Consider the following 17,167-nt stretch of genomic DNA (forward strand, 5'->3'; position numbering starts at 1 on the left):
TTATAACACAGTAAGTACTTAATAAATCTTAGTAAGTGCTCAATAAATATTGAAGTTTGTTAATATCTTATGCCCTTTCCATGCTGCCATCTGTCAGTCCCAACTCTTCCCCTGAATTCCTTAGGCAACTTCTCATCTCAATTCTGGGCTTCTGGGATACCATCCATTTATCCTGGGAATAATTTTTTTACCCACTGCATGCCCTAAAAAGTAAATCAAACATCTAGGACGTTATATTGAGCAATTTGGGTGGGAAGTGTGGGGAGCATAAAAGACAAAACGCACGTAGGAGCAGATAGAGTGCCATGTTGGACCACAGCCACTCAGCTGTGTCTGCTCTCCTCTCCCAGTAATAGCACCCTCACCCCCTTTTCCTTTGGGAAAGACTTCTCCTACTCTGGGTGATTTAAATGGGGCTGTCCATCAAAGCCAAGGGGGAGGGAAGTGACCCAGGCCTAGCCCATCATAATATGCCGACCCAGTGGCCTCAGGAAGTGGTATGGTAATCAGCCCGTGTGATTTCTCCCTTGAATATTTTTGATCTTTGGAACAAAGATGCTCGGAGAATGTAAGCATGTACTTGCCATGTGCAAGAAGCCTGCCTGCAGGGAGAGAGAATGAGTTCAACACTGGGAAGCAGATGTGTGCAGAGATGAACCTGGAAGTGTCAGGTCCCAAGTTACAGCCTCTGAAGCCCTGGTTCCTGCAGAACTTCTGTATTATGTGAGTTTTCCCAGTATTCTTCCCATCTGTGTGAGCCACATAAATTCCCACTTTTCACTTAAATGAATTGTATTAGGCTGTTGTTGTTTCCAAGTCAGAGTCCTGACTAATACAAACGCTTTGTTTGTAAAGGTGGGAAGGTGGTTGTGTGATCATTCATAACTTTGTCCACTCTGACTCTGGTGAGAAGGCACATTCTCCCCAAGTGGGTAGCCTTCCCATCATACTGACCAAGATCATGGGAACCCCAGTCTTTTGGGGTTAGGGCTCATTGATTTCCTATTCAAAGCTCTCTGGAGATATACTTGGTCTTACTGGTTGCTGATGTGATCTGCAGCATTCACTCCATCAAGCAGAATTTGAGTCTCTCAAGTCTTCAGAGTTATTTGAAGAAATACAGAAATCTCTTCTATTTTCTTTGGCGCTTGTTCTATTCCCTTTCATCTCCAGCTCAGCACTATGAAAAGGTGTGATGTTGTGCAGTCCTGGACTCTGGATGTATATGAAAGTATACAGACATATTCTGAGCAATCAGGATTAATAATGTGGCACCCACACTCTACTCCCTTCATCATCGTATAATTTTTTTAAAAAACGTGCCCAGATCGGTGAAACCTTCCAGGGAGGCCCGTGCAGTCCTCTCTGCCTGGTGGGGTGCAAGAAGAGAGCTGCTCACGGTTACTCAGACACACAACAGGCTCCCAGTTTATTGTCAGTTTCATGAGTGCCCCTGCAATCTGAGTCTTCCCTTTGTTTGGGAAGTCTGCCCACTTTCTCATCAGGTTGTCTCTCTCCTCCTTCTGAAAAGTGCCCAGAACACTTCAGGAGGTCTTCTGGCTTAATTCCTTTCAGTGCCAGTAAATCCAGCATTTGTTGTTTCTTACATGTGCCCTTTTATTTCTTTGAGTTCTCAGTATAGTACTTGGGGACAAGAACAGTGTATGCTGAGATTTCCTTTAAGAACATCATAGAAATAACAGGGAATAAGGGGCTCAAGGGCAGTTTAAAGATGCTGGGGCATGTCTAGCATGTCATCATCAAGTTGAGGAAATAGAACTGGAAGGAATATACTTTGTGGTGTGTACTTTCTAGGATAGAAAGACTGAGAGAGGGGTGACCAATTTAAGGTTTTTAGTTTCACAAAATTCATAAGAAGAAATAAAAGAGGATTTTTTCGCTACTATTTCATTTACCTTTGCTCTAATCTTCATTATTAACTTCTTTCTGCTACCTTTGGGTTTAGTTTGTTCTTCTTTTTCTAGCTCCTTGAGGTATAAAGTTAGATAGCTGATTTGAGATATTTTTTTTTTTTTTGAGATATTTTTTATTTTTTATTTTTTGCGGTATGCAGGTCTCTCACTGTTGTGGCCCCTCCCGTTGCGGAACACAGGCTCCAGACGCGCAGGCTCAGCGGCCATGGCTCACGGGCCCAGCCACTCCGCGGCATGTGGGATCTTCCCGGACCGGGGCACGAACCCGTGTCCCCTGCATCGGCAGGCGGACTCTCAACCACTGCGCCACCAGGGAAGCCCTAAGATCTTTTTTAATGTAAGCTTTTATGGCTATAAACTTCCCTCTTAGCACCACTTCTGCTGCATCCCATAAGTTTTGGTAGGTTATATTCTCATTTTCATTTGTCTCAAGATATTTTATAATTTCTCCTGTGATTTCTTCTTTGACCCATTGGTTGTTTAACAGTGTATTATTTAATTTGCCTATTTCTGTGGATTTTCCAGTTTTCCTTCAGCTATTGATTTTTAGTTTCATTCTATTGCAATTGGAAAAGATTGTTTGTATGACTTCATTCTTCTTAAATTTATTAAGAATTCTTTTGTGGCCTAGCACGTGGTCTATCCTGGAGAAAGTTCTGTGTGCACTTGAGGAGATGTGTATCTGCTCTTGTTGGTGACAGAGGCTCCTTCCTCGACTAAACTTTACTCAGTCTCCTCTAAGATCTCCAGGCCCTGACCTTGGCATCTGTCCTTTTTGGGCCTGCATCACCCAGTTATAGCAAGAATCACTATCAGCTAGTTTAGAGAGAATTCCTCCATCCTTGATATCTGATCACCCTCAATCTCTGATCAAATTCCTCACATCCCCACCATTCCCCAGGCAACGTCTGATCACCTTGCCCTGCCTTCACCAAGAATACTGTTTAAGTCTGTTGAATAGGACTTCCCCTTACTCTTGATGTTTCCTTTTAGTAATTTTTCATCCACTGAACCCCAACCTGCTCCTTGGTTATAAATCTTCACTATTCCATGCTGTATTTGGAGTTGAGCCCAGTTCTACACGGAAGTCTCTTTTCCTCTATTGCAATAGTCCCTGAATGAAATGTGTGTTTACTGCTTTAACAATTGTCAGACTCTGTGTTTCTTTAACATTGGGCAGAGGATTTTTTAAATATTCACATAAATAAACAATAATGTGCAGGTGCCCACACAGACTTTTGGCTTGATTTGTTGGCATTTGCAAATGTAAATGATACTGTGACAACTTTACTACAGATGAGTCATTAGTCATATATAAACAAAAAAGTAACCAAGACTTCCAACTGATGCTTTGCTGGGCCTCTCTGGTGCTCCATGGGGTCAGCAGACGTGGTGGACCCCACTAGAATGCAATGATAAAGTGATAAAGAGAAAAATCTTAAAAGCAGTCAGAAAAAGAGGCTCATTATATAACAGAAACAATGAATGCCCACAGACTTCCTGTCTGAAACAATGCAAGCCAGAAGACAATAATAATCCATCTTTAAAATGCTAAAAGACAAGGAAAATCTGTCAACTTAGAACTAGTACATAGCCAGCAAACATGTTTTCCAAAAATACTTTTTTTAGACAAACAAATGCCATAAGAACTGTAGTACAAATGGCACAGGAAATTCTTCAGGCAGAAGGAAAATGATATCAAACAGACATTTGGATCTTTAAAAAGGAAGAAAGAGTGCAGGAAATAGTAAATATGTGGGTAAATATAAGAGATTTCCCTTCACTGAAAAAATTTTAAAAGCTTATTGATTTCGGGCTTCCGCCTGCCGATGCAGGAGACACGGGTTTGTGCCCCGGTCCGGGAAGATCCCACATACTGTGGAGCGGCTGGGCCTGTGAGCCATGACCGCTGAGCCTGCGCGTCCGGAGCCTGTGCTCCGCAACGGGAGAGGCCACAACAGTGAGAGGCCCGCGTACCGCAAAAAAAAAAAAAAAAAAAAAAAGATAATTGATTTCTTAAAGTGAAAGTGATAACAGTGTATTGTGGGCTTTATGGCCTAAGTAGAGTTAAAATGTATAACAATAATAGTAGACAAGATGAAACCTACTGGTGTAAGGTTCTGACATTACATCTGAAGTGAAATAAAATTATTTGAAGATAGACTGTATAAGTTAAGGATGTATATTGAAAACCTTAGAGCAAACCACTTAAAAAAGAAGCAAAGCTGTCATAGTTAATAAGCCATTAAGTCAAGATAAAAATGGAATGATGGGGGAAAGAAGCCTAATACAGAAAAGTCAGGAAAAGAGAAAAGTAATAAAGAGCATATGGGACAGATGGGCCACACAGGAAAAACTAGCAAGATGGTAAATTGAAACCTAATTTAAAAATAATTATATTAAATGTAATGGTCTACATTGTCAGGGTTACAATGTACAGGTCTATCGTGGTTATGTTGTCAGGCACAAACTGGGTAGTTTTATAATGATTCAACAAGAAGACAATCTTAAATGAGTATGCTTACAACAGAACTTCAAACTCCATGAATGGAGAAATAGGTAAGTCTAAAGTTATAGTTTGAGATTTCAAAACACTTGTCTTAATAATTGACTGAAAAGCAACAGATATGTAAAAGATTTAAATAATGTAATGAAGATTATAACAATTTAATGATATTTGTTTAGAACATTACGCATATATGTATAAAATCTGCCTATTTTTCTGATTGTTTTTAAGATTTAAAATACTACACACAACTTCAGAACATATATTCTTTTAAATATCACATGAAATGTTTACCAAGAGAGACCATATGCTGGGTCATAAAATGAGTTTTAATAAATTAAAATGACAGAGATCATATAGGATGTGTTTTTTAACCACAAAAGAATTAAATTTGAAATCAGTAATAGAAACATTGCTAATAACAGAAAAGTCTAAAGCCAATGATAAATCTTCCACCTTAAGAAGCTAGAAAGAACAATAAACCCAAATTAAGTACAAAGAAGAAAACAAAACAGCAGAAGTAGAAATCAATAAAATTTTTTAAATGGACAAATAATAGAGAAAATCAAATAAACCGAAGGCTGGGCCTTGGTAAAGATCAGTAAAGTTGTAAATTTTAGCTGGACTGATTTTAAAAAAAGGAGAAAAGATGCAGATTACTATTATCAAAAATGAAGGCAGAGACATCACAGTAGATTCTATGTATATTTAAAGAATAATAAGAAAATATTATGCCAATAAAATCAACAACCTAGGGCTTCCCTGGTGGTGCAGTGGTTAAGAATCCACCTGCCAACGCAGGGGACACGGGTTCGATCCCTGGTCCAGGAAGACCCCACATGTCGCGGAGCAACTAAGCCTGCATGCCACAACCACTGAGCCCATGCACCTAGAGCCCGTGTTCTGCAACAAGAGAAGCCACCACAATGAGAAGCCTGTGCACCACAACGAAGAGTAGCCCCCTCTCGCTGCAACTAGAGAAAGCCCATGCACAGCAACGAAGACCCAATGCAGCCAAAAATTTAAAAATTAATTAATTTATTAAATTAAAAAAAAATCAACAACCTAAATGAAGTGCCCAAATTCCTTGCATTCCAGAATGGACTCAAGAAGAGACAGAAAACTAAACAGCCTTATCACAATTAAAAAAAATAAATTTCCCATTAAAAATCTTCAGACAAATAAGATATCAGGCTTAGATGGCTCCACTGGTGAATTTTATCAAACATTTAAGGATGAAATACCAATTCTATGCAAAATTAGAAAATGCAGGAGAAAGTAAATTACCTCCAAACTCATATCATGAGGCTTACAAATATTCCTCATAAATGTAGATGCAAAAAATTCTTAGCAAGTATTAGAAGTTAAATCTAGCAGTATATACAAAGTGTAATACATTGCAACCAAGTAAATTTATCCCAGGGATGCAAGGTTGATTTAACATTTGAAAAATCAATCAATGTCATTTATCATATAAAAAAGAGGAAAACCATATGATTACCTCAGTAGATGCTGAGAGAGTACTTGATAAAATTCAACACCTATACAAAATAAAATCTCTTAGCAAACTAGGTATAACAGGGAATTTCCTCAACTTGATAAAAAGCATCTATGAAAAATGTGTACCTAAATAATACTAAATGGTGAAAGACTAAATGCTTTCTCCCCTGAGATGAAAAACAATAAAATAACAATAAAAAAAAAAACAATAAAAGGATATCCACTCTCACCATTTCTATTTAACATCATACTGATGTCCTAGCCAGTGTAACAAGGCAAGAAAAAGAAATAAAATGTATACATAATGTACAACTGCTTTTATTCACAGATGTTATGTTTGCATATATAAAAAATCTAGAGGAATCTATAAAATGCCACTAGAATAAGTGAGTTTAGAAAGTTTGTGTATAAAGTTAATACACAAAAATCAACTGCATTTACTTAGTTGAGGCAGCCAGGCTCCTTAGTTGTGGCTTGCTGGCTCCTTAGTTGCGGCAGAAGGGCTCCTTAGTTGCAGCATGTATGTGGGATCTAGTTCCCTGACCAGGGATCAAACCTGCGCCCCCTGCATTGGGAGTGCAGAGTCTTAACCACTGTGCCACCAGGGAAGTCCCTCTTTATTTTGAATTGAAGCACAGTGGATTTACAATATTATATTAGTTTCATGTGTACAACATAGTGATACAATATTTTTATAGATTATACTCCATTTAAAGTTATTATAAAATATTGGCTATATTCCCTATACTGTACAATATATTCTTGTAGCTTATTTATTTTATACATAGTAGTTTGTACCTCTTAATCCCTTACCCCTATTATGCCCCTCCCTCATCCCACTTCCCACAGGTAACCGCTAGTTTGCTCTCTATATCTGTGGGTCTTGTTTCTGTTTTGTTATATTCAGTAGTTTTTATTTATTTATTTATTTATGGCTGCGTTGGGTCTTTGTTACTGTGCATGGGTTTTCTCTAATTGTGGCAAGCTGGGGTTACTCTTCATTGGGGTGCACGGCCTTCTCATTGTGGTGGCTTCTCTTGTTGCAGAGCATGAGCTCTAGATGTGCAGGCTTCAGTAGTTGTGACGCATGGGCTCAGTAGTTGTGGAGCATGGGCTTAGTTGTTCCGCGGCACGTGGGATCTTTCCAGACCAGGGATCAAACCCGTGTCCCCTGCATTGGCAGGTGGATTTCTAACCACTGCGCCACTAGGGAAGTCCCTATTCATTAGCTTTATTTTTTAGATTCCACATATAAGTGATAACACAGAGTATTTGTCTTTCTCTGTATGACTTATTTCACTAATCATAATACCTTCCAGGTCCATCTGTGTCATTGCAAATGGCAAAATTTCATTCTTTTTTATGGCTGAGTAGCTGAAGTATTTCTTTAAAATAGAATTCAACAGCTTTTGGTTGTTTTTTTCTTTTTGGAAACCCTTTAATCTCGTTATAGCAGTGGTTCTTACCTGGGCTGATTCTGACCCCTCCCTCCAGGGGACATTTGGCCATATCTGGAGACACTTCTGGCTGTCACAAGTGGGGGTGGTGCTACTGGAGTATAGGTCAGGGACACTGCTAAACATCCTACAGTACACAAAGTGGTCTCCCTGTAACGAAGTATCACGCGGCCCAAAATGTTAACAGTGGTGAGTTCGAGAAATCCCATTCTTTAGGATAAGAAAATTCATTTTTTCAAAATTAGATTTTCTCACTCTCTCCTCTAATTAAAAGGAAATGGAACTCCATTTTGTAAGTCATGAGAAGCAGAAATGATGTTATCACATGGTGATGCCAGTCACAATCCTTCTGATGTCCATAATTATTTTCAGAAAGTAAAAGTGCTTGATAACATCTTCAGGAAAAACACAAACTTCATATATAGGTAGTATAATTAACATTGTAAAGTATTAAAAATGAACTTACCTTTGGTTCATTGATAAAGTTCCCCGAACATAGCGACTACCATGGGTTGCTTTTGACTGGAGTTTCTTTATGAGATTGAAGTTTCCACCAAATTGTTCATTGCTTTCAGTTTCCCCATCTCCAAGACAGGCAAAAAAGGTACCTGAGAAAGAAGCTGTTTCTGTTCTTGTTTTCTTGCTACTGGCACATTAGTACTTGACAGTGGTGCTGTACTAAATTCTGGGGCTGCTACTGAAATGTCATTAAATTCCAACTTTACACATCTGGCATGCCGCCAAATGCAGCTCAGTGTGTTAAAGTGTGGATTACGGCCCCAAAAAATCAATGCTCTAGAATTCTGCGTTTATGTAAACCTACAATTAAAAAGTGGGCAATCACTTTCTTTGCTTATCTGATGAGGGGAAGAGAAGCGAGCTGTTTTTCTAGGGTGGAGAGGTGAAAGTGTCAGCTTAAAACAGAAGCATTCCCTGGCACATCCTTTAAGACATAGCTTTTGATAAAGACAGTTTCTCTGTACACCTCTCAGCCTAGCACTGACCTGCACTGGTCAGGGAAGGTCCCTCATTTTCACAGACAAACTTTGGGAGTTTCTTCAGAGAACCTGGTTTGATGTTGTAGAATTTCCTTAAGAAATGTGTGAGCATTTGTGAGTAATGGGAAAACAAAACAAAACACTGGATCCTCATGAAAGAAGGTAGCGATAGCACGAGAGGACAGTTTTTGGACAGTGCATGTGTGGGTATGCTTATTTTAAATGACAGAGAGGTTATCCACAAGGCTCCTAGTGGAAAGGCAGGCACTTCTCCCAATCCCGCAGGAAAACAACGTAAAGCTTCAAGCAGTATAGTCACTGCCTGCCATCTAGCAATTAAAAATGGCAGGATGGGAAGACTAGAGATTCATTTGGCGCCTCTCTTCCAGAGATCAGGGTATTAAGGTGGAGCTGCCAAAGCAACAGGTACTATCCTACTTCTAGAGGCTAAGGTTTGACGCATTCATATTAGAAAGGGATTTAGGACACAGTTCTACCCACGGGGCAAAACAATGTCAGCAACAGCAGCTTCAAATTCAAAGGAAATATTTATACACAGATACAATGAAAGATACAGTTTATCTTTGTAGCAGGTAGCTGTGGCTGTCAGTCAGCTGCTGAAAACAATTTCAGAAAAAAAAAAAAACTTTGCAGAGTTGGTTTTTCGATCATTTTGACCAAAGCAGAGCAAAGCGAACCAAGGCAAAGCAAAGCAAAGCAAAAAAAAAAAAAAAAAGGAAAAAAGAGCATTCTCTTCCATCACAACAGAAAAATCTCTGTATTGAAATGTTTTGGCTACATTTCTCATTTTGGGGGTAGAGTGGTTCTGGACATGAAAGATTTGTATTTCTCAGTGCAGTCCCCTCAACCTTCTTTTTTTTGCGGGTGGGGGTGTGTTCTACTGCTTTCTTAATCAGCTTTCCCAAGAATCACCTTTTCAAGCGGAGTAATGATAGAGCTATAACTAGCTCTGCAGTCTAGGAAACTGGGTGTTAGTGTGATTGGAAATATGAAAGATTTTGACTGAATTATGGGAATACTATCTAGAATTTGAATAGAATTTTATCCTTTATTCATTTTAAGATAATTTTATCTTACTCAAAGGAGACTTGATAAGTGATTTAAAAGGGGCACTATTAGAGAGTTAGGATTTAATTGTAATCTTATTTACATTTCAAATGCAGAATCAAATTTCAGTATCTTTTGCCATACTTGAGAGAGAATGGATTTAGTTAAGTGTTTTTATTTGTGGCTGGGGAGGCTAAAATAGCTGACAGGTACTCATGTAAGGGGAAGATTAGCTCTCCTCATTCCATGCTGCCGGGTTCAAGATGTGCCCACTGCACTGATAGTTCTGCAAACATATAGCATCATGTTAGATTCCATCAATATGTTTACCCCAGGAGTGAAACTGGGACATGCCATTGTCTTTTCTAGCTTCGTATTATCTCTGGCTGCAGAACAAATTACCCCTAAGTTTAGCAGCTTAATGCAACATATACTATCTTGGGTTTCTGAGTCAGTAATCTGGGTGTGGCTCAAGGTCCCTCACAAACTATAATCAAGGTGTTGTCTGTGGTCATCTCAAGGCTCCAGTGGGGGGAGGAACCTCTTCCAGACCCAGTCTCGTGTTGCTGGCAGGATTCAGTTCTTTGCAGGTGGTTGTACTGGGGGCCTCTGTGCTGTTGCCTGGAAACCCTGGTTTCTTGTCACATAGGCCTCTCCATAGGGCATCTCAGAACATGGCAACTGGCTTCCATCAGAGCAGGAAAGCACAAGAGTAATAGTGAGCCAGATAGAAGACAGAGTCTTTCTGTCACCCAATCTCAGGAGAGACATGTCCTTTTTGCCGTATTCTGTTCATTAGAAGCAGGTCACTAGGTCCAGCTCACATTCAAGGTCAGGGGATGATAGAGGATTGTGAATACTGGGAGGTAGGAATTGCTGGGAGCCATCTTGGAAGCCTCCTACCACTTATTTAAAGCGTTATTCTTTCTTTTTTTGTATTAAAAACTAATGACTGAGAAAGTAAGGTTACCTTCAGACGCTGAATGAAAGGCAGAGGCCACATATTTGAGTCAGTTGCAGCAAGTTACTTGTGCACATTTTCAGAGCTAAATTGTCTTCTGAGGCGTTACACGTAACAGACTGATAGAGTTACTCAAAGGTAGAGAAAACTCCCCTACGATTCACATGACTATTTTTGGGTTCAAAATTTGTGAATGCTTCTCTGAAACACCACTTAATACAAAGCTTAATACAAATCCTAGGCAATGTCATCAATGGAAGAATAGAACAAGATTTGAAAAGCATGTTCAAAACCTAGATTTTTTGATGGAAATTCCTTCTAGCAATCAGCAGGTACTCAAAATGTTTCAATAAAGAAGGTACCGGCTCAAGTGGCCTGCTAGCACCAGATGTTACAGAGTATGATAGATAAAAGCTATTTCTTGATCCTAAATAACACAAAAAGTAAAATTGCTCTGTAACTATTTGCGGAGACAGACCAGTGGTAGCTACCTTTCTTTTCTTCTCCTTTTGCTCCTTGATCTGTGTGACTGAAAGACTCAAGAGTTTTTGGCTTTCTTTGCTTTCTTCTCAGGGTACACCTTTCATGAGGTCTACCCACCCACCCTTACTAAGCTTGGCTGTGTACCTCAAAAGGACAACGTGTTCTGACAGCCCACTCTGTGGAAGATCTCAGAGCCACTTCAGTGACCAGAGGCAGCAGCCTGGATACTGCAGGCAACCTAAGACCATCTTGTTCTATTTTTTTGTTTTAAGTTCCTCACTTGAAGATTTATTTGAAAACTTAAAATGGTGTAATAACCTGAGGAAGCTTTTATTTTTTATCGTAACTATGATTATTTTAGTTTGGAAGCGACCAGATAGGAAATGCCAACTTTGCCTGGGAAGGAATTTAGGATTCTTTGCGACTTCTAGAGACTTTGGAAATTGAGGCAAGCCAGGAAATCAAAACACAAGTTTTATTCCCAGTTCAAGGGTCAAATTCTTTACTGTGATGTATCAAATCGAGTATTAAGCATATGAGAAGTCTTATATGGTCTGGAAGTTCACTTCTAAAAGAAAAATCATTGCTTCAAAAGAATATACTCAAGACAGTACAAACTAAACATGCACCCCAGTCATTAGCTTCCTGGGCTTTTATAGTCATTAAACCAATCACAGAAATACATGGAAAAGTTGCTTTAAAAAAAGCAAATTCAGAATTACGAGTTTGTTATTAGTAGAGGTATATAAAACATGGACAACTGATTTTGCAGAAAGCTAAAAAAAAGATATCCGAGGTCAACTTGTCATATTATTTAGCTCAGAACTCAAATCATTCTCCAAACTCAAGAGATACAGCACACACAAGTGTTTTAATTTCTAGAGTATACTTTTTTCCTTTAGATTTAAAAAGATCACAAAAGCAAAACACTGAAAGCTCTTTCTGTCCAGTGTCAAGGATATAAATTGTTAACAAACATTGTTTATTAAGAATTCACAGTAATTGTCTTGTAGAATTTGCAGGTGCCAAGAAATCGTGGCAACAAAATTGCAGAATAACAAAGTGCTACATAAGGAAAAATAAAAGTAAAATATAATGCTTTGAAAGAAATTGTTGTAGAATAAATTACATTTTAAATCAGAGTAATTGACAGCCTTACATGAAACATCTGGGCTGCTGTTTAGAGTGGCTTTTAAAACATATAGCCAGCTAAAGCAGGGAGAGAGCAGAAAGCAAGGAAAGGGCGCTGGACTAGCTCTGAGATGTGGGCACTGCCTTCTCTTCTCTGTGCTTCAGTCTTCTCATTAATAAAGTTGGAGCAGATAATCTTTCTTGGATCTTCAAAAAAAAACAAAATCTCAAGGTTCCTTCTGATCATGAACAATACAGCAGACACCATTCCGTAAGAGAGCATACTCTTCTCTGATTGGGAATTATTCCTGTAGTCACAACTAGGCTTCTCCTATCCTGTTCATCAGTTGACACACTCCTGAAACAAGGAAGCGTCCTCACCAGACAATAGCAGAACTATAAAAATGTTCAGGCATTTAGGAGGTTCTTTTAATGCCTAATAATCATATGAAAAGTGACAAAGACACTGACACAAGCTATTAACAAGTCAAAATAAAAGGAGTGTTTTTGATCTCTTTTGTGATTTGAAATGTGGAAAATCCTTTGCTTTTTGTTAAACCTTTGGGGTGAACATCTCCCCTCACAAAAGATACATCATACTTTATTCCTACATACTTCAGATGTTGGGATTAGTAAGTTTCCTGAAATTTGAGGGCACTTGGGGATTAATACCTTGTGTTAAATTTGGGATCAGTGGTGTCACAAATGACAGTGCTGTACAAGTGCACCTAATGCTGCTTCTGAATTGAAGATATTCTCTCCTCCAGATTTGCCTTTTTTGTTCTATGTTTAACACTGGGTATTATATTCTCTGTGAAGGGTGTAATAACTTCCACAAGATGGCTAAATTTCTTCTTAAATTACTAAAATTTATGGCTTTCACATTAGTAAACAATTTGCAAAGTTTTCTCATTACCTGAAAGATGAAAGACTATATATACAGCAATTAGCATTATTCTGGAAATAATGCCTAAAATTTATTAGTTTCATTCTCTTCTCTTCATATCATATACTGCCAAATGTTTAACTAAGAAATAAATGAGATCTAATACCCACCTATAGTTCAATGAATAATAATAAGCCAGTCTCACAGATGTAGAGAACTAACATATGGACGCCAAAGTGAGAAAGTGGAGGCGGGGGTGGTGGTGGTGTGATGAACTGGGAGATTGGGATTGACATGTATACACTGATGTGTATAAAATAGATAACTGATAAGAACCTGCTGTATAAAAAAATAAAATAAAATTCAAAATAACATAAAATAAAATAATAAGCCAGTCTCAGGCTAGCTTAGCTATTGATCGTCTGGTTCTTTAGTTCCTAGACTACACTGAGATGACGTGTCTTCACTGGGTTAAGATTTACCATTATGGCCTCTCTGTATTTTGCATTTTCTTTAAATTACGAGGAAATGTCGTTCAATATGAAGACCCTCCTTTCTTTAGTTTAAGAGAAAACTAGCCTCTTGCATATAAGTTTGAGTTTTCTACCATGAAAAACAAAGATTTCATTTGTTTTAGCAGCAAGAAAATTTAGAATCAAATTTGTTGTCCAAGCTTTGCTGAGTTGCCTGAAATCATGTACTTCTGTGCTTTTTTAAATGTTAAATATCTTCTTTAAAGGCTTTGTATTTTGTAGGCCTCTTCATACCCTTTTAAGAGACAGCAAGATACAAATTTCAAAAATAAAAATACAGGGGCTTCCTTGGTGGTGCAGTGGTTGAGGGTCCGCCTGCTGATGCAGGGGACGCAGGTTGGTGCCCCGGTCTGGGAGGATCCCGCATGCTGCGGAGCGGCTGGGCCCGTGAGCCGTGGACGCTGGGCCTGCGCATCCGGAGCCTGTGCTCCGCAGCGGGAGAGGCCACAACAGTGAGGGGCCCGCGTACCACTAAAAAAAAAAAAAAAAAAAAAAATACAGTTACAAGTGACTAGTTAAGCATATTGTATTATTTTCTACTATAGATGTTAAAGAGGATTTAATAGTTTTTTTTAATGGATATAATTTTACATAGAAAATATGATAATTTTCCTTTCATTAAGAATGAGATCACAGTTATTATTTTATTAAGGATTTACTGAATATTGTCTGGTGTGTTACCTACTAAAATGCCTTTTCAGCTACTGAAAGAATTTAGCTACCTAATCTGGCTCTGGTTCATTAGTTCATTGAATACTACATTCGGTAAGTCTTGGTAAGTCTTTTTACCTTCCCAAGTTATATTTTTAAAACAGGAAATTATGCTGACTTTAAAAAAACTTAAATCAAGACAATACTATTTGTAGGCTTTCCTATCTTCTGGATAGTATATACTTTTTTAAAAATAAAAAATGTGATATAATAAGCATTTTGAAGGAGTATTATACATGTATCATGTTTAAGGTCACAGTTTTCATTAATCTGAGAAAACATACAGATGTGATACTTTAAAAAAATCAATGAAATCCAGTGAAACTTTAATTTCTCATTTCATTGAGAATTTAACTACAAAAAATATTAAAAATGAGAATTTATCTTTTAGTTATAATTCAATAAATGGATTCCTTTCCATATATATCTTAAGATCGAAAATCTCAGTGCCATAAATAACATGATTGAAGAATCATGTAACAATGTATATTTTAATATCAGATTTGTGTAGTGATTTAGAACAATAAATATCACACAGTGAAAAATTTATCATAAACTAAATGCAATAACAAGAGGAAACAAACGCTTATGTACACATTACCAAGGTCTTTACAATAAATTATAGTGTACAGTTCCATCACAGCATATTTGTATACAAAGTCACTAATGCAAACACTGAAAGAAATCTGTCATGTAGCTCTTTAATCTTGATTTAATAAAGTTTGTACAGTATCAAATAATATCAAAAGTCTAAAAAAACACAATGAGTTTTTATATCATGTTTATAAATTATTGTTTATATACCATTAAAAAAAAATAAGGTCAAAAGTGCAGTTTAAAAAAAAGTGGAAATTGTTATTCTTGGTAAGAACTAGAAAAACGTACTGTCCCAAGTAAGAAGCAATCTAAAGGCTTATACAGTTTCTTAGGCATTTTCCTTTAACTCTCAAACAACCTTGGTTACCATATCCTACAAGAAAACCAATACAAAGGGAGTAAAATAATCTTTTTATAAAAATAATACAAAACACAGATCTAGTAATGAGAAACACTGGAAATAAATATAATGATAGGCCTCCCCCAAAATGCAGTAAATGACTTTTTGCTCACAGGAATGAATGGGCTATCACTGAATGTAATAAAACTTGGGAAATTTCAAAGCATTTCTAAAAATTTTAATCTTTGTCAAGTTTTTAGGTATAACTGGCAATGGTGCATACATCCCAGGATTATGAAACTTTTTCGTATAACTAAGACAAAATATGACTTAAAGGTGCTAAATCATATCACAGAAAATAAAGACTAAGGATCCAGTAATTAAGAGGCAGCAGTATAGAAACTAGTCAAGAAGAAACAGATGGACAAAACACAACTCTGTGTCTTAATTGGCACTTATCACAGTAACTAGTTATATTTTGACAAATTCTAGAACAAATGCCTATATTGAAATACGTGTGATACATGAACCACTTATATAAGAAACTGAAAGGGTAAAATTACTGGCTTACAAAACAAATTAAATTTAGAGAAAAGAAAAAAATAAAAGGAATGTGAAGAAAAATCTTACTTTTAAACATTGTGGGATCAAAACATTGACAGAGCTGTATCAATCAGGAGCGGTCTTCCTGCTGCTAAGACCCGCAGGCAGCTGAGCCTGGCGCAACACCACCCCTCATCTCTCCAAATGCTACTAGGTAACTGGTGCTTTGTTTGTAGGACACTGAGCAATAGAGGCTTATTTTTTGTTTTTTACTGAATGGAGTAAGTTCCCAGGTTGGGTTAACATATATAGACTGCCTGAGATAATAAAAACTTCACCATTAATTAGGTTAATGGGAAATGAAGATCTTCCTGGCTCTGACAGGAGAAAAGGGTTGGCTGCTGAAATCAGTATGGGTGCTCTGTAGGCTACATACGTACATACTTAATAATTAATGTCACCTTCAGTAGAAGATTAAAAATCGATGGATATGGATGCTTGTGCAGAATCTTCCCGCCCTCTGACATAAATTTCACAGGGAATCTCTTCCATTACTCTGTCTTCTAGGGCCTGTTCAGGGCACTCGTGTGCCTGCTTGAAAGTGTAGCTACTCTTTTTGAAGGTGCTATTAAATGTTTTCATTGGCTGCGGTTGTGCAAAATCATTTCGGAAGGGAAGTTCCATGGAACTGAGGTTGGTCCTGCTTTGTTTGATGCTGGGTGCCTGCGATCCACAGTGATGGTCGTGGATGCACCGCGACGCCGTGGAGGAGCACCGCGCCTTCTGGTAGCTGTCCAGTTCCTCCGACAGGTCGGCCAGGTCCGCAGACATCTCCTTGTCTCTCAGTGAAAACAGTTCATAATGAGGAGGATCAAACACTTCTTGGAATCCAGTTTTATTAAAAGCAGTTTTGCAAGCCATGACCTTTTTTCGAGGCTGTTTCACTTGTACTAAAATAGAAATAATGAGAAGGACCAAGACAATCCCTGACGTTATGCCAATAATTGTTCCGTGAGTTTTAGTGATTTGTTCAAACAGTCCTGCTTTTTTCTTTTCTGCAGAAAAGAGAAAGAAAAACGATGAGGCTTTTAAAATTCGTTCATGAGTCCTGTCACAAATTGGTAAAGTATTTTTAAGTAAAGCAGAACACTTCTGTATTCTTTTTCAAATACAACACAGAAAATGCAATTTAAAATTAGGTTTTTAAACAAAATAATCCCATTACGACTTCTGGTTAAACTAACCAATCGTAACGCAGCTAGACAGACTACGAAAAAGGAAAAGGACTTGGTTCTTTACTCAGAAGGTACATGAATACATAGCTTGCAGATCAAAGTAATACATGAATACAGAAAACGCCAAAACAAAATACCCTTGTTCTATCAAGTTTAGCTTTCTGTTCTATGGTAGTTTTGAGTATACCCATAGTTTTTCTACTGATGGCCATAAGCAAGAGAGAACGAAAATGATCTGACTAACCCACTCAGGTATGTTATCATGGTCTACTGTTTTTGAATGA

General features: G+C 37.8%; 1 protein-coding gene across 2 annotated transcripts in view; it reads right to left on the reverse strand.

Moving 5' to 3' along the window:
* Positions 1-14,644: 14,644 nt before the first annotated feature.
* NETO2 (neuropilin and tolloid like 2) overlaps positions 14,645-17,167 on the reverse strand; it is a 69,166-nt gene continuing 66,643 nt past the window's right edge. Inside the window, exon 9 of one of the 2 annotated variants that reach the window (XM_032614774.1) lies at positions 14,645-16,703. In XM_032614774.1, coding sequence (XP_032470665.1) covers positions 16,123-16,703 — 581 coding nt within the window. In that variant the 3' untranslated portion in view covers positions 14,645-16,122. The remainder of the gene's footprint in view (positions 16,704-17,167) is intronic. The other variant, XM_032614775.1, reaches the window with a different exon arrangement.

The sequence above is a fragment of the Phocoena sinus genome, chromosome 19, assembly GCF_008692025.1.
Source record: "Phocoena sinus isolate mPhoSin1 chromosome 19, mPhoSin1.pri, whole genome shotgun sequence".
Classification (NCBI taxonomy): Eukaryota; Metazoa; Chordata; class Mammalia; order Artiodactyla; family Phocoenidae; genus Phocoena; species Phocoena sinus.